Source organism: Leucoraja erinacea, chromosome 13 (genome assembly GCF_028641065.1).
Source record: "Leucoraja erinacea ecotype New England chromosome 13, Leri_hhj_1, whole genome shotgun sequence".
In the NCBI taxonomy this organism is placed as follows: domain Eukaryota; kingdom Metazoa; phylum Chordata; class Chondrichthyes; order Rajiformes; family Rajidae; genus Leucoraja; species Leucoraja erinaceus.
In genome coordinates, this window is record NC_073389.1 from 23,435,539 (window position 1) to 23,458,665 (window position 23,127).

General features: G+C 43.5%; 2 protein-coding genes across 2 annotated transcripts in view; both read left to right on the forward strand.

Moving 5' to 3' along the window:
* The window catches only part of LOC129703109 (uncharacterized), a 28,586-nt gene extending 18,007 nt beyond the window's left edge, over positions 1 to 10,579 (forward strand). The window contains exon 5 of the mRNA XM_055645307.1: positions 4,903 to 10,579. Within this exon, the coding sequence (XP_055501282.1) occupies positions 4,903 to 10,579 (5,677 nt within the window). The remainder of the gene's footprint in view (positions 1 to 4,902) is intronic.
* Positions 10,580 to 11,347: 768 nt separating this feature from the next.
* The window catches only part of LOC129702677 (beta/gamma crystallin domain-containing protein 3), a 40,415-nt gene continuing 28,635 nt past the window's right edge, over positions 11,348 to 23,127 (forward strand). The window contains exons 1-7 of the mRNA XM_055644576.1: positions 11,348 to 11,853; positions 12,527 to 12,574; positions 12,668 to 12,786; positions 13,926 to 14,079; positions 15,082 to 15,221; positions 16,968 to 17,094; positions 21,424 to 21,459. Coding sequence (XP_055500551.1) covers positions 11,674 to 11,853; positions 12,527 to 12,574; positions 12,668 to 12,786; positions 13,926 to 14,079; positions 15,082 to 15,221; positions 16,968 to 17,094; positions 21,424 to 21,459 — 804 coding nt within the window. The 5' untranslated portion in view covers positions 11,348 to 11,673. The remainder of the gene's footprint in view (positions 11,854 to 12,526; positions 12,575 to 12,667; positions 12,787 to 13,925; positions 14,080 to 15,081; positions 15,222 to 16,967; positions 17,095 to 21,423; positions 21,460 to 23,127) is intronic.

The window sequence follows — 23,127 nt, forward strand, 5'->3', positions numbered from 1 at the left end:
TGCCGATCAAGTCCGCGCCAACCAATGATCACCTGCACACTAGTTCTATCCTACACACTAGGGACAATTTACAGAAGTGTATTAACCTATAAACCTGCATGTCTTTGGAATATGGGAGAAAATCCACATACAAACTCTGAACAGACAGCACCCGTAGTCAGGATCGAACCTGGGTCACTGGGTCTCCACTGCTGTGCCCCAGTGCCGTCCATGTTAAAACCCTTCCAAATATGGAAAATGGTACACATATTAAAAACAAGTGTTGGGGACTTGAATCGGTCTGTTTGAAGAAGGGTCCCAACAAGAAACATCACCTATTCATGTTCTCCAGGGCTGCTGTCTGACCTGTTGAATTGCTCCAGTTATTTGTGTCTTTAGTTGGTAAACCAGCATCAGCAGTTCCTTGTTTCTATATAAGGTTTTGCAGTCCTCGATGCTTACCCTGTTTACAAAGTTTGCAGCTGCCCTGAGGAGTCCCAATTTTACACTTGGCCGATAATAACTTGTTAGAAAACACCCGGTAAAACATTAATGCACAAGCATAAATCTAACCAGTTACTCACAGCAACTATTTTGCCCATTGTGATTAATCTACTTAACACATTTTTGCATTTGTTCAGTTTTGTAGCATCATACACAGATGGGTTTGGGATTATTCTTAAAGTAGAATGTATTATCTCGTTTGCACTGGCAGTCTCGTGCATTGGTGTTTTGAGAAGGTCAGAATGTGTTGAAACATGTTCTGTGGCATTCCATGGACATATTTAGAATGACTTCCATTTACTTTGGGTGAGAGAGTTATGGTTTTGGTATGCCCAACTAGCATCAACAAAGGCAGCGCTTTGGTATTGTACCTTTTTAGTTTAGAGATACGGCGCGGAAACAGGCCCTTTGGCCCACCGAGTCCACGTTGACCAATGATTCCCACTAACACTATCCTACACACACAAGAGACAACTTACAACTTTACCAAGCCAATTAGCCTACAAACCTGTATGTCTTTGGAGTGTGGCAGGAAACCGGAGCACCCTGAGAAAACCCACGCGGTCATAGAGAGAATGTATAAATTCCATACAGACTACAAATCCTGTAGTCAGGATCGAACCCGGATCTCCAGCGCTGTAAGGCAGCAACTCTACCGCTGTGCCATTGTGCAGCCCATGATAGAAAACAACACAAAATATTTTAAGAGAGGAAACTATTCTGGCAGTCATTATAAATATTTAAGGTTGAAGAAGATAATTTTTTGAAAGAAAAGGAAATCAAGGGCTATGGGAACTGGCAGGGAAGAGACGTTGAGACCAGTGTTGATTAGCTATGATCATTGAGCTCTAGAGAGAGGCTGGGCAGCCTCGGACTTATACCCTGGAGTGCAGGAAGCCGAGGGCTATCTGAGAGAAGTGCATAAAATCATGAGGGGAATAGATAGAGTGAATGCACAGTGTCTTTTTTTCTTTCCCTGGGTAGAGGGATAAAGAATTAGATGGCATACGTTTAAGAGGAAAGGGGAAAGATTCAATAGGAAAGACACAAAGTGCTGGAGTAACTCAGCGGATCAGGCATCATCCCTGGAAAACATGGATAAGTGACGTCTTGGGTTGGGACCCTTCTTCACTCACCGAGGTGCTTCTTCAGTAAACCAGCATCAGCATCGGGTCTGATCCAAAACTTCACCCATCCTTTTTCTCCAGAGATGCTGCCTGACCCGCGGAGAGTCACTCCAGCAGTTCGTGTGCATATCTGCAGTTTCGTGTTTCTAAGGATTCAATAGGAACTTGATGGGCAACTTTTTCACTTGGAGGGTTATATGGAACGAGCTGGCAGAGGAAGTAATTAAGGCAGGTACAATAACAAGATAGAAAAGGGATAGAGCTGGTGTTTTCTATGTCCAGGGCAGTGCTGTTCACCTGTGGTTTTGCTAATTTACATTTCCTGTTTGTGCAATTTCTGCACACACAAGACAACTGCTGAAACCTCAGTTGGTGACTCACCCTCTTCCCTATCGAACCTAATTACTGCTGTTGGGTGTTTCCCTGCAGTTGCATTTTATTTTACTAAATCTGGCTCATTACTTGTTAAATCTATTATTTCATGTCCTCAATTAGCTTCACGAATGTTCCATTTCCAGAAAAACTGATGTTTGCTACATTTGGGACTTAAAATATTTGATTGATTTGATTGAAAGGTACAGCGTGAAAACAGGCACTTCGGCCAACCGAGTCCACGTGCATGGGCGGAAATCCTGGGGGGCGGGGGGGGGGGAGGCTGTCCTCCACATGTTTTGAGAGGTGGGGGACAATCCCCCCCATGTTTTGTGACCTGGGCACTACAGCCAGTCCCAGGTCAGCTTGCCTGCCCCACACTCTAAAGACGTGCAGGTTTGTAGGTTAAGTGCTTTGGTAAATTGTAAATTGTCCCCAGTCCCTGGGATGGTGGGACTGACATATGAGGAAAGATTGAAAAGATTAGGCTTGTATTCACTGGAGTTTAGAAGGATGAGGGGGTTCTTATTGAAGCATATAAAATTATAAAAGGACTGGACAAGCTAGATGCAGGAAAAATGTTCCCAATGTTGGGCGAGTCCAGAAACAGGGGCCACAGTCTTAGAATAAAGACGACAGATAGCACAATGGGCTAAGAGTTCGGCTGGCGACCGGAAGGTAGCCGGTTCAAATCCCGCTTGGAGTGCATACTGTCGTTGTGTCCTTGGGCAAGACACTTCACCCACCTTTGCCTGTAATGGAATGTTACGGCGGCAGGCGCGGGCACACCGCGACGCCCTGTGTCTCCCTTTCAAGGGAGATGCTAAAAATGCATTTCGTTGTCTCTGTACTGTACACTGACAATGACAATAAATTGAATCATTTCATCATTTTTCATTTCACAGTCTTAGAATAAAGGGGAGGCCATTTAAGACTGAGGTGAGAAAAAACATTTTCACCCAGAGAGTACGCCTGCGAGCCGGATGATTTCGGGTTACGGGCCGGATCCGGCCCTTGGGCCGTAGGTTGCCGACCCCTGACCTAGATGTTAGGCCTCATTGTGTATGTGTCCCTCCCTTGTTTTAAAAAAGATCAGCCATAATCATATTGAATGGCAGTGCTGGCTCGAAGGGCCGAATGGCTTACACCGGTACCTATTGTCTATTGATTTCCGCCCATGTCCACGTCAACTGTCGTTCACGCTACTGCCATGTTATCCCATTTTCGCATCCACTTCCTACACACTTGGGTTACTTTACAGTGGGCTAATTAACCTACACACTCACAAGTCTTGGGGATGTAGGAAGAAACCGGTGTACCCGGAGGAAACCCATGCAGTCACAGGGAGAATGTACAAGCTCCACACAAACAGTTCCCGAGGTCAGGATCGAACCTGGGTCTCTGGTGCTGTGAGGTGGCAGCTCGTGCAGCTGTGCCACTCTGCCTCCCTTGGTCTGTCTACATTTTACTCTTTGTTTAAATTAGACTTCAACTTTAGTCATTGAATTGTTCAAGGAATAATTATCTGACTATCGCAACATTTAAGAAACATTTAGACAGGGACATGGACAGGACAGGTTTAGAGGGATAAGGGCCAAACACAGGCAGGTGGGACTAGTGTAGATGGGACATGTTGGTCAGGGTGGGCAAGTTGGGCTGAAGGTCACACTGTCACCAAATAATTTCTGTAAGTTAAAGCAGATAATTCCTCATGTCAAACAAGCATCAGATATATTAAGTGTATGGACTAAGATGACAATTTCTAATGGTCACTAATTGATGCAGAAATTATCACAAGCATGATCTAGCAAGCGTAAATGATTTGAAAGCACGTCGTGTATAAAATGCATACAGAAGTAATAAAAATCTGAATGACCAGTGCCGATCTTTGCTTCCACGGAATATTCATTGATATTGGTAACAGATAAATGCTTTTGAACCATAGAACATGGAATTCCATCAATCTATTATAAAATGCCCTTTGCAGAATAACAGAATACATTTTGTTTGTTTGTGTGTGATTTATGACTTTTTTGAATGAGAGTCTATTATAAATATTGCAGTTTTGCCTCCATAGTTTAGTTTAGAGATACGCCGCGGAAATTGGCTCTTCGATCCATCAAGTCTGTGCCGACCAGCGATCCCCGCACACTAACACTATCCTTCAAACACCTCATCAATGTGTTATATAACATGTCCTCCCAACCTCTATACAATACTCTGACTGATGAAGGCCAATGTGCCAATAACCTATCTACCTGTGTCGCCACTTTCAAGGAATCAGTAAATGTTTTTGTTTTCTATGATTGATTTAGTACAGCATTCCAAATATGGCTGTCACTTACACAGCACCATTTATTAGCATCAAGGATTAAACCATGTAGAGATGGGTACATTAGGTGTACTTTGTCATTGTAAACACTCTTTATAGCCGGAAGAGCATTAACAAAATAATTTTGGATTTTTTTCTACAACTTACACATTATAGGGCTTATTGCAGGGTAGCACAGCTGGTAGAGCTGCTGTCTCACAACACCAGAGGACTCTGGTTTGGTCCTGACCTCAAATGCGGTCTGTGTGGAGTTTGCACGTTCTCCCTGGTTTCCTCCAGGTGCTCCTGTTTCCTCCACATCCCAAAGGCATATGGGTTTCTAGGTTAATTGGCGTCAGTAAATTGTCCCTAGTGTGTAGGGGGGAAATGCAGAAGTGGGATAACAACCAGTGTGATGGTCGGCATGGGCTGACGGGCCTGTTTGCATGCTGTATCTTTCAACCAATTTTCAAATGCTAATCCAGGAATCATTATATTTCTTTGATTTGTTTTTCAGATCTACTATGGTGTACTTCACATTTTTATCCCGCTATCATAAATTGCCACCTCCACAGCCCTAATTTTGTTCAATTTTCTTTTGATTGCCAGAAAACTCAGTGGAAGCAATTTGATGGAAAGAGAGGAGGGTTCAAACAAGAAAAACTCTGACGGAAAAATCGAACACAGAGAAAATAATCAGCAGGTGTTAGAAAATGGAGCCCTTGAATCGGCTAATTCTGAGATTGGACTCGGAGCATTGCTCCCACCAGTCACCACTTATTCAACTTATCACGGAGCAAGGAGGATGAAAAGGAGGAGGTCAAAGATGAGAGTATTTATACCAATCAACGCCCCAATCTCTGAAGTAGATGAAAAGAATGCAGGTGTATTGGATGATGAGCAAATTACAAATCGAGTGCAAGAAGAGACTAACCAAGATAGCACAACCGTGACTGGGCACCTAATGCCTCTGGTGGATGTGATACCCTTTACAAATCATGCTGGTGAGAAGGACGGAGCCCACCCAGGGAGATTCTCTTCAAATGAAGCTGGGTTAGTGATAGGCACAACTACAGAAAATGATAAACCCGCACAACAAACCTCTCTCAGTGTCGTGAGCAGAGATGTAGCGGTGACTGGCCAACAAAAACAAGAAACGGCAAAGGTGGGAAGTGGAGGTAGCACATTGAGAACAGACACACTAAACACCACCAAGGAGCGAGCATTCAAGTCGGATGCACCGCAGTCAAACGCAACTGGCAAGAGCATCCCAGCTGACTCGGAAGAATATTGCACTCCAGCAGGTCCTGCAACAGTTTTAAAGTTGGATGATGCAGGAAAGCGGGCTGAAAAGACTGAACTTGTGGAGAAAGGACTGACACAGGAAACAACAAAGAACATTACTTCTGCTCAGACAAAAATTGTCTGTGTAACAGAGCCAGTGGAAACAGTCCATGTGAGCAGCGGGGTAGATATGCCACAAATGTTACCCAGTGGCGCTGGTGATAACTATGACCAACAGTTGGAAGATGTCTGCAGGACTCGGACATATAAACACACAATGGTGTCAGATACCTTTGAAATGCAGAGCAGCAAAGTGGGCATTCCTGCCAATGGCATACAAATACAATCTCAAATAAAGGACAATGCAACAGGGATATCTACTGGGAAACTTATAACCGAAAAAGAAAATGAGATCGAGAAACCATCAGGTCCTCCAAACATCCAAACCATGCAAAGGAAACAAGAAGCCATTATTAAACATGCCGATGATGAACAATGTCCTGAAGTTTTGGAAAAGCTAATGAGTAGGAATTCATCCACTGCTGAATTAATGCATGAAACAAAAATTGTAGAGAGAGATACCAGTGCTAATACAGACAACAAATCATCAAAGACAACAGGTGCAATTGTTTCAGAAAGAGCTTCGGGTGTGATAAATTCAGCTGGAATTAACGGTACTGAAGCTATTTCAACGGTGGAACCTCAGACGACAGCAGAAGGGACCAATGTACAGACGGAGAAATCGTTCTACATTCAAAACCCAGACCTCCTGCTGAAAACCCCTTCTGAGAAAGAACATGAGCACCCCTCAGAATCCCTCCTGAGCAACCAGGACTCTTCGCCTGAACCCGAGGTTTCTAGAGGACCCAGGCTTTCCATACCAAACGAGAGTGTCTTCTACAGGTACTATCAAGAAACAGCAGATGCGTTATTGGCTCGGGAAAATAAACACTCACTTGCAAATAGTGAGATTATTGCCGACTCAGCGGACAAAGAAAATCAATTTGCTGGGGAAATGCAGGACCAAAGTAAAGCATTTGATTTTAGTCAAACACAGGACGGTAACAATGAGAAAGCCAAGGAACCAAGCACCACCTTTAGCCCATCAGAAAACAATGTGTGGTACAGATGTTTTCAACAAAGTGCTCGCTTGTCAAACACGGGGGAAAATGCACAGTCTGACAGGATCAGTGAAGCACATCTGGAGAACAGAGAGGCCAAGGAAATCATACACTCAACAAAGCCATTTGCTTCAGCAACTAATTCTGCTACTGGAGTATTTCAAGACACGTCACGGGAATACGCATTGAATGATTTCAAAACGCAAGATGAAGAAACACCAAAAGAGATTAAAAATATTGATAACGACAAATCCAGGTTGCCATCTTCAGTCGAAGCAGAAAGTAAAGAGTCTGTCTTAAAGATAAGTGCTAAGGACAAAGAAATCTCCATTCAATCAGAGGCAGAATTAACAAGAGATGTGTGCACAGTAGATACTCGGCCAGTAGAAACAAATAGCAGTGACACTTTGAAAGAAAAGGCAGAAGCGGCAGAGAAGTTGATATATTCAGCAATGCCAGGAACACCATGTACCAAGCAAAGTACAACAGATATCAACGAGAATGTCACTACAGAGGATAGTCTTACAAATCCAAATACAATTGTGGACGTAAAGGATACTATTGATGATGTTGAAGTGAAAGAAAATAAAGATAAATTGGATAGGCGTCACACTTTTGAAGAGATGGCTAAGGAAGTAGAGGAGGAAGTACACGTTGGTGGGATGATGCAGGAAAGGTTAGAGGAATCTATAAATAACGTGATACACAGTGCTGCAGAAGAAGATAAAACCATGTCTATAGTAACACAGGACAAAGTTTCTGAATATGTTCCCTTGGTCCAGAATGCTGCTGAGAAAGATGACTCAGTGGTGATCGATTTAACTGAGGATAGCACAGGGTTGTTACCTAAATTGTCATCGGACAGTAATCTTGTACCTAGACACGCTATTGAAAAAATAACTGGCCAGGGGGCAAGTACAGGTCTTTTGAAACTTGCCGCAAGTCACGCACCTGTGATTACTGAGTCAGTCTTCAAAGCAGGTGAGGGCAAAGTGGACACTGAACAAGCACAAACACAGCAGCCGAGGGAAGGAACAGAACTGAGGGGGGAGTTGACAACACCTGTGGTTGGTGCAGAGGATTCCTGGCCAGAAACATCTCCAAAAGTAACAAAAATGGAAAATCACCTTAGCGATTCTATGGACCGGGAATTAAAAGGAAAACTGGCAGAGAAAAGTAGTATTATTGAACCGGAAGGGATTACTGTCTTGCTGAGATCAGATTCTGCATCAACACAATCAGATGATACCCAGAGCAACGTAGTTGCTGATTTTGAAATCAAAGGATCAAACTCTAAAGAAGAAAATAATTTTCAATCAGATTCTGTCAAGTTAGGGTTCGGGATGTCCACACTCATTGGTGACCAGGGAAAGCCCATACACCAAAACATAACACTCAAGAAAGATGGAACAAGGACAGCTTCTGGGGTAAAGACCACGCCCATCTATCCATTACTAGATTTAATTGAACCATTGAACAAAATCGGGCAAGAAATGATTCCAGAACAGGAACCGACCCGCAAGGGGACAGAAGCAATCTCTCCTATACTTGGAGAAGCCCAGCTGCCTTTGCCAGTCTCTGTCACGCGATCAGAAGCAAAATCAGTTATGGATCATATATATTCCCCTGAAGCGGTAACACCACATGCCCAGCAGAGTCATACTGTCTTCAGTGAAGAAGCTGCCACAGTAGAAACGGATTCAGATCCCGCAACTATTGCCCGCTTAAAGGATGCTGCTGAAAATGCAGATTTAGAAAAAGACACAACAAGCGACACAACCAAAGCATTGCCTGAGAAATTGGTGAAGGCGGTGCAGTTTGGTGAAGTGCAAGAGAAAGAGGTGCAGCCAGAGGTAAAACAGCAGTCTGAAAATACCACCATGTTCATCTGTGAAGGAGAGAGTGAAGACTCGTCTCTGATAACACAGGGAACTGTTTCTGAATACATTCCTGCTGTCCATGTTGATCATGAGAAAGATAGATCAATGACAGATGGATCAGATGGGGAAGGCTTCAAATCAGCACCTTTTTTACCATCCAACACTAGTTTGGGAAGTACAGCTCCTCATCATGATGTAGCAAACCAGAAGCCACGTACAGATGCCCTTGGCATCTCAGAATCCGAGCTTAAAGCAGGTGAGGGCCTCGTGAATGATAGTCTGGTACAACCACAACAGCCTGTAAAAGAAACAGAACTAAAAACTGAGCTAGAAAACAATGAGGTTAGTGCACAAGATACCCGGTCAGAAACATCTTCAACAACAACACAATCGGACGTTCCAGACACTGATCCTTTGGACCATGGATTGGCAGCAGTAGTGTCAGAGCAACCTCCTATTGTTGATCCAGCGCAAAGTAGTGCTGTTTTTAGAAGTGATTCTGCAATATCGACCCCTTCCAGAAGTACGATGGCTGATTTTGAGGCAAATGCAGAGCATCCCCAGAACAAAAGCAAACGTAAATCACTTTCTGTTCAGCTAAGGATAACTCAGCAGGGCCGGTTAGCCTGCCAGGGCAAGTCAGAAGATGGAACACGGACAGTTTCTGCAATCAAGGCCAGCTCCAACTACATATTACCAGAACTATTACATCCAGCGAATGAAATGGAACACAGAAGGATACAAAAAGTGACACTGACTGACAAGGAGATAGAAGCAAATACTCAGAGACTTGGTGAAACCCGACTGCCATTGTCCAATTCCGGGGCAGCTTTTCAGGGTGACTTGGCCATTGTATCTGATGCACAGTCAGCCGTGGATCACATGTCCTCCCCTGACTTGGTCACACCACGTACCCAGTACGGTAATACTATTATCGCAAAGGAGGACACCACGAAAGAAACAGGTTCAGATTTGATTTCTAGATCAAAGGCTGCTACTGAAGATGTTGATTTGAAACGGGACACAAATAACCTGATTGTAAATAATGAAGCTGAATACACACCTCTGGAATTAGAGAAGAGAGGGCAAGTTAGCGGCATGCAAGGGGAAAAGAAGATATCTTCAGAGGTACAAATCTGCACCATGTTCATCGATGAAGGAGAGAATCAAGCCTCATCTCTGATAACACGGGGAGATATTTCTGAATCCATCCACACAGTTCTCGATGCTAATGATGAAGGTGGCTCAACGACACCAGAGTCACAGGAGGAAAGTTTCATATCAGCGCCTTTATTGTCTGTGGAGACAAATTGTACAGCTACAGACCCTAATCAAGACCAAACAAGTCAGGAGCCAAGTACAGTTCTCTTAAATCCTACATCTGCAGTTAATCTCCCTGGCATCACAGAGTTGGTGCCTAATGCAGGGAAGGACAATATGCATGATGGTCAGTTGCAAACACAACAGCCTGCAGAAGGAACAGAACAGAGAACTGAGTCGAGAAGCATTGCAGTTGCTGAAGAGGATTCATGGGCAGAAACATCTTCCAAAATGGCCAATCACTACATCAATTCTGTGGGCCAAGAATCGGTAGGAAATGTTTCAGAGGAATGTAATATTATTGATACAGCTCAGAGCATTGCCTGGTCAGGAACCGAGTCTGCAATATCAACCCATTCAAATTATTTTCAAGAAAATATATTTGATGATTTTGAGGAAAGCCAATCCAATCCGTTTGCTGATTCCCCATATATAGAAGGGGAAGAAACCCAGATAATTCCTGAAATGCAAAAGACGTTTGATCTTGAACATGAACATATAACAAATACATATGATGGTGGTGATAACATGGAATATAGTGATGAATATTTTGACTATGAGAATGAAATAGAACAGGAAGCATTAATCCTCGATACATCATTGAGCCACAGCTGCAGAAGAAGGAACTTCTATCCTTTATCTTTACCGCCAATATATGAGGAACCCGGATTTAGAAGCTGAGGCAACAATGAGTATCTCTAGTAATACCCCTTCTCCGACTTCAGAAGCACAGCATTTTTTTAATGAATCTGTTCCATCAGTTCTTGAATCTGCAGTAATGATGCAAGGAAAATATATGCCACAAGAAGTTGAGGAAGATGATGACAATCCAACTCTTTCTGTTGAAGATGCGAGTCCAGATTCTGTAAGAGAGATGGGTCCTTGTCAGGTTGATGTGAGTCCTGATTGTGCTGGAGAAGTGACCACTGGTTCTGCTGGAGAAGTGACCACTGGTTCTGCTGGAGACCGACCACTGGTTCTGCTGGAGAAGTGACCACTGGTTCTGCTGGAGACACGACCACTGGTTCTGCTGGAGAAGTGACCACTGGTTCTGCTGGAGAAGTGACCACTGGTTCTGCTGGAGAAGTGACCACTGGTTCTGCTGGAGATGTGACCACTGGTTCTGCTGGAGATGTGACCACTGGTTCTGCTGGAGATGTGACCACTGGTTCTGCTGGAGATGTGACCACTGGTTCTGCTGGAGATGTGACCACTGGTTCTGCTGGAGATGTGACCACTGGTTCTGCTGGAAAAGTGACCACTGGTTCTGCTGGAGAAGTGACCACTGGTTCTGCTGGAGACACGACCACTGGTTCTGCTGGAGAAGTGACCACTGGTTCTGCTGGAGAAGTGACCACTGGTTCTGCTGGAGACACGACCACTGGTTCTGCTGGAGACACGACCACTGGTTCTGCTGGAGACCGACCACTGGTTCTGCTGGAGACACGACCACTGGTTCTGCTGGAGAAGTGACCAATGGTAATACAGGAGAGGTGAGCACTGGTGCTCCTGGACAACCAGAAGAACTGGTTTTTGTTTCCAGTTCTGTAGGAGATGCGAGTGGTGGTTCTGTTGAACATGCAAGTCCTCAATCTGTTGGAGACGAGGTCTCCGCGTCTGTTGGAGAGGCAAGTGCTCATTCTATTGGAGATGTCTGCAGTGGGCATTCAGAACAGGCAACCAAACGTTCTCAAGCTGGAAGCGAGGATCAAATATTGCCCCCACAGTTGCCAGCAGGGACTTGTGTAGTTGATTCCAAAACCTCCTCAAAACCAATGACACCTGCAGCAGCAGCAGCAGCAGGTAGTATTTTCTATAGATATTTCCAGGCATCTAAAGAATCTGCAGCAGAGGTTAAACCAGCATCGTCAGAATTAGCTGCTGAAACAAGAACGCATTCACAGCAGAAGCCTCCTGAAGATTTAAACGTGTTAAAATATCCATCAGTTTCAAAGGTAAGACACTTTAAATTGGGGGTGGGATACACTCTTGAAGTAATCGCTCTCCTTTTCCATTTTGGGGCTTTTCAATAAAATGAACAAACCACAGCAAAAAGAAAAAGATCATAAATTCTTTCCTCTCCTTTGTCAGTCCCACTGAATATTACTACCGAGATTCTTGCAAAGACAACTCAAGGGGGCATTATTTTGTAAAGTTGCTATTTAGGGTGTTATTTTTATGGGGATGTATGTTGGGGGAATCGAGGACATCAAGTCGCTACATTGAATTCTACTTGACTCGTGCAGTGCTGTGGTCTCCACAATTAATCTTCTGGACCAGCCTACCATGCAGGACCATGTCAAAAGCTTTACTGAAATCCATGTAAACGATATCCACTACCCCACATACATCATGTATTCTATTTCCACGGACTGGATAGCACGCAACAAAAGCTTTGCACTGTACCTCGGTACATGTGACATTAAACTAAATTGAACTGAATTGATTAGGGGAATCAAGAATCCGAGGAGAGTGGTTTAAGGCAAGGGGTGAAGATTTAATAGGATCCTGGGGGGCAACTTTTTACACGGAAAGTGATGATAATCAATAATTGTTGTGTAGCTATACCATATTATGTCTAAATGACTCGCTTGTTAAATTCCTATCATTTATTGATTACTATTGCAGTTTTCTGTGAAGGACAAAACCTGGAAAACCAACCCAAGGCCAGGGAAGGTAAGTTGTTCCTTCTAAAACTATTGAAAGATTAGATCATTCAAATGTGTTTCTTACTAATCAAAAACTTTTTTTTTCCCTGATGTGCTTTAGATGGTTATTTATGACCAATTAACCTTTCATGGAAACAAACGTGAAGTCTCCACTGATCTATCTGACACTACAAGCTGGGATTTTGCTGAAGGAATCTCTTTCAATGTTATCCGAGGATGGTAAGAGAGCCATAATTTTGCTTAGCAACCAAGGTACTACTCAATTCATGAACACACATTGATCTAATTAGTCTAATTAATTTCAACCATCAGTCTTTTTGCCACTCTTTGTCCATCCAAGGTATTCAGAATATTCTCGCTATTCCCAAACTCAAGAATGACTCTGTTTGCACCATTCACTCTTTACATCCTTTAACTTTTATAGAGTACCATTGTCTTTAACATTACTGCATTCCATTTCTTTCTTTATTCATTCAAAGTCTTGTAAAGTTCCAATTGCAAGATGGTTATATGAATCTGAGGATGACTTCCCTTTAATGAATGAATTTAGTACGATATTGTGCATTGATTTGCACACCCTCACTCTTTTATTGCAAAATTCTAAGATTGCGCAATCATTAATACAAGATATAATTGATCACCTTCCCACTAATCTTTTTTTTGCACTCATTGTTGTCCACTGATTACCTGAGTGAGATTTTAGGTATTTTTGCAACAGAGTTTCTGCAGGAGTGCATCACAACAATGTTAAGGGCCTGTCCCACTGTACGAGGTAATTCAAGAGTTCTCCCGAGTTTTACCCTGATTCGAACTTGGAGAATGTCTGTAGCGGGTCCGTAGGAGTTCGTGGATGTCTCGTAGCGGCTCGTACGAGTAAAAAGTAACCATTTTTTTCATCACGAGTATTTTTTGACTCATGGACATTTTTCAGTGTTGAAAAAACATCAAATGTTTACCGGATTTCCCCGAGTACCAACTGTTACTCGTACGAGCCGCTACGAGACATCCACGAACTCTTACGGACCCGCAGGGGAAAACTCAGGAGAACTCTTGAATTACCTCGTACAGTGGGACAGGCCCTTACCACCACCTCTTAATTTCAGGCTAACAGCTTGAATTCATATTTTCATCACATTGGTTGAAAATGAGAATAAACTGAGATGAGCTTCTATCACAGACAGGGCAACAGCATCATTGTACACTTTTCATAAGTAATGTCAATGGGGAAAATGGTAATACGCACCCAACTATTTCAACCAAAGGGTGTTGAACTAACATAGCCTCACTTAACAGATCAACCTTTTTATCAGCATGTATTTCCTGCACTACATCTAATGTTATTTATCTTTTCTTTCCAGTTGGATAATATATGAAAAGCCTGAATTTCAAGGCCAATTGATTGTTTTAGAAGAGGGACAAAAGGAACTTAATAAACTCTGGGATAATAATAACGTTTGCTTGGATTCCACACCATCCAAAATTGTAATTGGCTCCATTAAAAGGGTTGTAAAGGTAAGTATCCCTTTCAATGAAAGGAACGAGTACACGGGGTAAGCAGTCTCTCACAGAACAAACAGCATAGGAACAGGCACTTAGGCCCCCAGTGTCCGTGGAAAACAGGATGTTATTAAACTAATCTCATCTGCCTGCATGTGATCCATATCCATCCATTCTCTGCATATCCATGTGCCTGTCTAAAAGCCTCTTAAATCATATGTGCCTCCATGTCTGTCCCTCACTTAGAAGATGAAAGCATACTTTTTTCCTACATATGCTTCAAAGGACCAATCTGAAGAACCATGGAACAAAATAATAAAGAAACAGCAAAAAAGAAACACATTTCGATTAAATTAAAAATTAGGGAAGTCATTCATTAAGTGTTGGTAGCTGCTGAAAAGGAATGTATTTAGCAAGGAATACAAAACAACATTTAAAAAAAAATCATAACCTGTGAACCTAATTGATTATCTCGAAATAGATCTTAAAAATTGTAGACAAAAAGAACAATAATCCAGGTTTAGAAGTATTAATAAAATCATTTACTTTTTATGCAGTCCTTCAAAGACAATGTTTATTGAAAACAATATTTTTAAGGTAAACATTTCCTACGCGGAGCGAACAATTAAATGTTAATGCGGGCAAATCCTGTTAAGGATAATCTTAAAGATTATAAATTTAAACTTTAGAGATACAGCACGAAAACAGGCCCATTGGCCCACCAAGTCTGCGCTGACCAGCAATCACCCCGTGCACTAGCACTATCCCACATATTAGGGACAATTTTACAACTTACTGAAGCCAATTACCCTAAAAATCTGAACATCTTTAGAGTGTGGGAGGAAACCGGAGCACCTGGAGAAAACCCACACAGTCACAGGTGGAATGTACAGACTCCATACAGACAGCATCCATAGTCAGGATCGAACCCGGGTCTCTGCAGTTATAAGGCAGCAAACGTACCTCTGTGCCGCCCACTGTGTTGCAACTGTAGATGTTGAATATTTGTCTTTCCAGAATCACTGCATTCCAGAGATTGAAATCGTTCATGAACCTCATCAAGATGCCAATAAAATGTACCTCACCAATGAGGTTGCCTGCCTGGAGGAAAGTGGAATAACACCCACTGTATCTTCTATTGCTATCAATTCAGGAATGTAAGTGAAGCTAATATGATTTTTTTAATGTACAGTATATGTTTCATTCCATACAATATTTCATGGGTCAAATGCTGTTCATACTAAGCCACAGCACTGCACCGTGAGAAAATAGCAGTCCAAAGTTCCTGTCCTCCTAACAAGTTCATTTTTGCCTGAAGTTTTCTTCAGCCACATTGCGTGACGATTGAAACCAAAGCTTAGACAAGTTTTTGCACTGATGTAGTTGATCAGCAGTCTCATTAACTTGGATAGAGTGGATGTGGAGAGGATATTTCCACTAGAGGGAGAGTCTAGGACTAGAGGTCATAGCCTTATAATTAAAGGACGTTCTTTTAGGAAGGAGATGAGGAGGAATTTCTTTAATCAGATGGTGGTGAATCCGTGGAATTCTTTACCACAGAAGGCTTTGGAGGCAAAGTCAGTGGATATATTTAAGGCAAGAGATAGATAGATTCTTGATTAGTACAGATGTCAGAGGTTATGGGGAGAAGGCAAGAGAATGGGGTTAAGAGGGAGATATAGATCAGCCATGATTAAATGGCAGAGTAGACTTGACGAGCCGAATGGCCTATTTCTACTATCACAGGATCTTATGATCATGTGATTAACCAATTCTGAAATGTAAAACTGGCATAAACAACCCATTTGAGCAGGAAGTAACTGCAGATGCTGGTTTACATTGAAGATAGACACAAAGTGCTGGAACAACTCAGTGGGTCAGACAGCGTCTCTGGAGAAAGGTAATAGGTGATACTTTGGGTCACAACCCTTCTTCAGTCTTTACATGATACTAGATACTTAGCTGTTAAAGGTGGAACTTTCTACAAGGAGTCAACCAACTAGGTTATTTTATCTTATCAATGAGGCTTTGATTGTTCTCAGTGCAAATCTGAGGAAAACAGATGAGAGATAATCCACAGCAGTTTGGAGGCAAAGAGGAACAGTGAGAGAGGAAATGCACCAAAAAAAATGTAAACTCTTAATCAGATTAGGATTTAGTATTCTAGCCATTGACCATTATAGAAGTTTCACAGCTGTCACCATTGACTCAAGCATGAAATGGCCGTTTACAACTTCTACCATTTGCATTTGTTTGCTAAATATAAATAATAAAGGGTTATAAATTTTGATGCATGATTTTTATAATTGAATCAGGCACTCCCCGATTTACGGAAGGGATACATTCCGTGAATCCTTACGCATGTCAGATTTTACGTAAATCGGAATCACCATCCCCATCTCCTGCCCGAAATAACTAGAGATTATTGTGTAGGAAGGAACTGCAGATGCTGGTTTACACGTCAGTTAGACACTAAATGCTGGAGTAACTCAGCGGGACAAGCAGCATCTGTGGATAGAGAGAATGGGTGACGTTTCGGGTTGAGATCCTTTTTCAGACTGAGAGTATAAACTGTCTCGGCGTCCGGGCCGCTTTCTGCAACGTGCGGCCTTCTGGGAAAGCATTGTCCGCTTGAGTTCTGTCTTGCCATTGGGGCATTTTCTGTTGCGCGGCCTTCTGGGTAAGCAGCACGACCACCTCCACCATTGCCTGCTTGTTTCCAGTGGATGAACGTATAATGAGTGTATAATGTATAAACTTGAATTATCATACAGAATTGTTTACGTAAGCGTGAGTTTACGTAGATCACCTATTGTGTAAGTCAGGAGTGTATGTATAGCAAATGTAAAATCTTTTTCACCTATTGTCCATTTAACCATATTCAAAATGTTTCATTTTACTAGCTGGCTCACCTATAATAAGGCAAATTTCTGTGGCCCCTTTACCCTGCTTGAAGCTGATAACAGCCCAGTTCCAGTGTTAATTGAAGCAAAGTCCAGCAATATTAAATCATTACGGCCTCTAAAAATGGTGAGTAAACATTTTGTTAAGATCTGTTTTTGGAGCTATATATAAGATTATGTATTTAATCTGTTTTCAGCTCGGGTTCGTTGATGGTTGTTTTTGTCCTTGTCCAATGTTTGGTGTTTAAACTCAGTACAGGTGCACAACCTTTTTATCCGACAGCCTTGGGACCAGACACTTTTCGTAATTTGGAATTTGTCGGTCTTCGGAATGGAAATTTTTTAGCGTAGATTTTAATGGCTGGCTCAGTGGTAGAGTGCCCGGCTCATATCCGCAAGGTCGCGAGTTTGCGCCTTGATCCCGGCAGTTCCTCGGTCGCGAGTTTGAGTCTTCAGTGTAGTTTTTTTCTTGCAGAATAAATGTCTGTATGAAATGCAGTGTGTTGAATGAATTCCTGAATTTGTAAATGTGACCGCAGCATTGAATCACCTCCCGCACTCATGTCACCCTAGCGGGGCTTCATGCCCTAAGGCGGCCTAAGGCGACATTTTCACACTCTTATATCCGTGTGCAGCAGAGACGCCAAACGTGAGCTTTGGTGTGCAGACGACATCCTGGAAAAATGTCTGGTTTCTTCCAGGTAGGCGATATACCCTCCCGCGCAATATACCCTCCACTTCTCTTTTTAGTTCCCCTTTCTTCCAGGACCGATCCGAGGTTCCGCTGTCACCTCTGCGGGCCACCCTCGGTGAACGCTCACTCAACTTTGTCTTGGGATTCCTACTCTCCCGGTCAATGTACCCTCACCTTCTCTTTTATGAATGGGGATTTAGTTCCCCTTTCGTCGAGGACCGACCGGAGGTTCCGCTGTCACCTCTGCGGGCCGCCCTCGGTGAACGTCCTGTCTCCCTGTCCCTGGGATAGCAGGGGGCGATCAAACAGCACAATACCCCCCTCCCCCTCCCCACCACCCCCAACTCCAGAGGAATCCGCTCCCCGATGGGCCGCTACGGCGACAAGTGGCAGTTCGCCCACAGCCCGAGAACAAGACGCACCTTGCGCACCAGCAGCAGCTGCCCCTCTGGAGTTGGAGCGGGGCTGGACTGGAGTTGCTGATCTGGGATCTCCGTGCTTGCAGTGGGCCTGGGGGTCGGTGTCCCGATGAGGGGGCACAGCTTGCGCTGTGGGCGAACTGCCACTTGTCGCCGTAGTGGCCCATCGGGGAACGGCTTCTGGTGGTCCCGATGTCTCCCGCTAGTTTGCAGTTTTCCTCTGGAGTTGGAACGGGGCTGGGCTGCTGCTGGCTGTGGGTCTCTGGGATCTCCGTGCTTGCAGTGGGCCTGGGGGTCGGTGTCCCGTTGGTCCTGACGTCTCCGGTGACTGGCATTGCCGACGTGAAGACAGTGCAAAGCCCCCACGCCGGTGCAATGGGCGGGGAGCTGGAGAGGGGAGGGAAGGGGTCACACACATGGCCGGGAAGCAGAGGGGTGTAGGTGGGGTGAAACTGAAGGGAGCAACAATCTGCAGCTCCCTGCCCGCTGAGTTAAAAAAGTTCCCACGCAAGACTCACGATACACTGTGAATCGTGAGTCTACCGTGGGAACTTTTTTAACTCAGCGGGCAGACAGCAGCATATTGTCAATTATTAACCCTCCCGCGCAATATACCCTCACCTTCTCTTTTATGGATGGGGATTTAGTTCCCCTTTCTTCGAGGACCGACCGGAGGTTCCTCTGTCACCTCTGCAGGCCGCCCTCCGTGAACGTTTTCAAGGACCTTTTTTCAAGGACTGAAAAAATGTCGCTATTCGGAGGTTTTCGTTATTTGGATCTTCGGATAAAAGGTTGTGCACCTGTATCTATACCAGCAATCTAGACCGGTCATACAGTTGTTTGAATTAGAGATTTTACTGAGACATGACCCTGTCCTGGAAGACAAAGTCAATACTAAAATTCCCATGAGAGAATCTGAAGGAATCAGAGGCTGTGGAGGCCAAGTCAATGGATACTTTTATGGTGGAGATTGATAGATTTTTTATTGATACGGGTGTCAGGGGTTATGGAGAGAAGGCATGAGAATGGGGTTGAGAGGGAAGGATCGATCAGCCAAGATTGAATGGTGGAGTAGACTTGATGAGCCGAATTGCCTAAATCTGCCCCTACTACTTATGAACTTACGAAATGCATCTGATTTAGTTTCAGTTTTAGAGGTACAGCGTGGAAACAGGTCCTTCGCCTGCTGAGTCCCCGTTGATCAGCGAACACCTGTACACTAGTTCTACCCTATACACTAGGGATAATCTCCTCGATTCTCGAAGTTATATCTATCATTCTTCCCACAAGCGATTTTTAACAAGAACAAGTCAATTTATCATTCATTTTCAAGGTCAAGGTTAAGAGTGTTTTATTGTCACATGTCCCGAAACGGAACATTGAAATTCTTACTTGCAGCAGCACAATAGATCTGTAAACCAGTACTCTGTAATGATTGTTAATTGATACCAGAAAAGCAAAACACCTATCAAATTAGCTTTCTTAAACTGGAAATGCATGGAATTATCAGGAATAGTCTGCATGACTTTGTGCATTGCAGGTAATTTCTTACAAACTTTTTTTAGAGGGTCATACAGTGTGGAAACAAATCCTTTGGTCCAAATTGCCCACACCAACCAACATGCCCCATCTATATTAGTCCCACCTGCCTGCATTTGGCCCAAATCCCCCTAAACCTGTCCTATCCCCAAAGAAGGCGACAAAGATGTGATGAGACTCGGGCAGTGGATATTATTGACGTTGACTTTAGTAAACCATTTGGCAAGGTCCCTCATGGTAGACTGGTCCAGAGGATCAAATCAAATATGATCCACAGTGAGTTGTTAAGTTTGATTTAAAATTAGCTCGATTGTAGAAGAAAGGGCATTGTGATGGAGGGACGATTTTCTAACCAAAGGTCTGTGGCCAGAGCTGCTCGGTGAGGATCACTACAGGGACCTCTGTCCTTTGCGATATATACAAATGATTTGGTCAAAAATGTAAATGGATTGATTAGTAAGTTTACAGATTAAATAAAAATTGGCAGAGTTGTGGATAATGAAGAAGGTTGCCAAAGGATTCAGCAGCATTTAGGCCAGTTGGAAATGTGGGCAGAGAAATGGCAGATGGTGTTTAATCCAACCAAGTGTAAATTGCTGCACTTTGGGAGGTGAATTGAAGTTTTTAGTTTAGTTTAAAGGTACAGCATGGAAACAGACCCTTCGGTCCACCGAGTCAACGTCGACCAATGATCCCCGCACACTAACACAATCCTACATACTAGGGACAATTTACTTTTTTTTTACCGCAGCCAATTAACCCATAAATCTATACATCTATGGAATCCAGAGCACCCGGATATAATCCACGTGATCATCGGGAGAATGTACAAACTCCGTACAGACAGCATCCTAGTCCTGCTGTAAGGCAGCAATTCTACCGCTGTGTCACCGTGCCACCCCCTGTAAAAAGGAAAGTATGGCAGAATCCTGAAGTACATCGAAGGACTTTGGGCGCACCCATAGCTCCTTGAAAGAGCAGTGGAAATGGATAGGGTGGTTAAGGAGGTGTACGACAGGCTTGCCCTCAGTTGTTGGAGTATTGAGTATAAAGATTGGGAAGCATGTGGCATCTAAACTTTGGTTAGACCACACTTGGAGTCTTGTATATTTCCGTGGTTGCATTACAAGAAGGATGTAGGCGTTGGAGAGGGTACAGAAGAGGTTTACCAGAATGCTGCCTGGATTGGAGGGTATTAGCTATAAGGAGAGGTTAGACAAACTTTGATAGTTTTCCCCGTCGCTGGGTGCGTTTCTAATGGCCCTAACACCCAAAGGGTTAAGATGTTAGATGACGCTGGAACTTAGCGGCACCTCTCTCAGATGTACAAGTGGCATTATCTTGCAGAGAGATAGTTTAACTGGAATAAGTGTACAAAATCATGAGAGGAATAGATTGGGTGAATGTACAGAGTCTCTTGTCCAGAGTAGGGAATTGAGAACCAGAGGAGATAGGTTTAAGGTGAGGGGGGAAATATTTAATAGGAACCTGAGGGGTATCTTTTTCACACACAAGGTGGTAGGTGGGTGTATGGAACGAGCTGCCAGAGGAGGTAATTGAGTCATGTAACCATTTAGACAGGTACACGGATAGGAAGGATATGGGCCAAATGCAGGCAAGTGGGATGAGTATAGATGGGCATGTTGGACGATGGGAGTGTGGGTATGTTGGGCTGAGCGACCTGTTTCCATGCCGTGTAACTCTAATAAATGTAGATACTGGATGATTCATGGACATGTCACAGCGTACTTTTGTTCTCAACTTGTTAACAACCTTGACTCTTGTTTTATTTATTTTTATTCAGGGCGGACTAAAAGTGGAACGCCCTATGTCTCCCAGGGTATGTATGAATTAATTGATGCCAACATTAGTCGAACGTGTTGGGTATCACAATACAAGATATAATAAAGCAGTAATTGGTGTAACTCAACAGGTCAGGCAGCATCAGTAGAGGGAATGGATAGACAATGTTTCGGGTCCAAAAACGTCACTTACCCATGCTCTCTTCAGATGCTGCCTGACCTGCTGAGTTACTCCAGCACTTTGTGGTTTCCTCAAGATTCCAGCATCTGCAGTTCCTTGTGTCAACATAGTACATCGTGTTTGTTTCAGTGAACTGCTGACATTTACTTCTACTGAAACAAACTGCATCAAAAATCAAAATCTGGTTCTTGGACACATTTTGATGCCTTGGGTTATTAATGATTATGCAGAAGTCTATTGCAACCAAAGATCTGTCGCCTTTCCAAAATCAAATAAGTACTTCAGTGTTTTGTCGGTCATTGCTGGATTTGGAAGCAGTGAACAAACATATCAGTCTGAAGAACGGTCTCGACCCGAAACGTCACCTATTCCTTCGCTCCATAGATGCTGCCTCACCCGCTGAGTTTCTCCAGCATTTTTATCTACCTTCGACTTTTCCAGTATCTGCAGTTCCTTCTTAAACAAGTGAAAATGAATGCTGACATACTTTATTATTCTGCACACATAAGTATGTATTTTGGGTGAAAGAAACACTACTGATGATGGAATACACGCTCCTCTCCCCCCCCCCCTTTCCTTGCTCCCCTTTCTCCACCCTAGTTGCTTTACCAGTTCCACAGTTCTCCACATTGTTTTCCTCTTGAGATCACGCGTTCCTTTGCCAACAAAGGCCCTACCAACTACCGCCCTGCCTGAGGTCATTTGTGGGTAGCCCTGATTGCTCTGGTCTTTCTTTGCCTCCAGCTCTCTCCCCCCCCCCCCCCCCCCCCCCCCCCCCCCCCATCCCCTGCTTTCAGTCTGAAGAAGGATTTTTCTCCATTGATGCTGCATGTCCCGCTGATTTACTCCAACATTTCAATTTATCTCCGATCGGTGGTTTTCAATTTGGGTGGCACACACTGTTACTGAGTGTGCCTGAGGTTTATTCATTTTGCCAGTGGAACTGCATTGTAGCAAATAAGTCCTTCAGAACACATGGGAATCTAGAGTCCAGGTAAATTCAGATCACCACAACAAGATGAACTCTGCTGGCAAAGCACAAATTGGAACCAGAACTAATATTACAAAAATACAACTGATAGATTGATAGGGTTGTGGATGGCAGATGCCAAAAAAAATCCCGCTTATTAAAATAAGCAGTGGGGACAATATGTTTATTGGATGCACAGGGAAATTAAAATGTTGGAATCTTGAGCAAAACAACAGATGCTGGGGAAACTCAGCGGGTCAGGCAACATCTGTGGAGGGATTGGACTGGTGATGTCCCGGGCCGGGACCCTTCCTCAGACTGAAGAGTGGTCCCTACCTGCAATGTCACCTGTTCATTTCCTCCACAGATGTTGCCTGACCCACTGGTCTCATTCAGTACTTCATGATAAGTTTATTGTTTTCTGGAATATAATGGGCATATTTGGATGAATGATTTCCCTTATCTGCTGCCATGAATTACAAGCCCCAGATATAAGTAGAGGTTTTTTTTTATCTGATTATAATGAAGGCAAATGTTTTCATATCACTAAGCCAG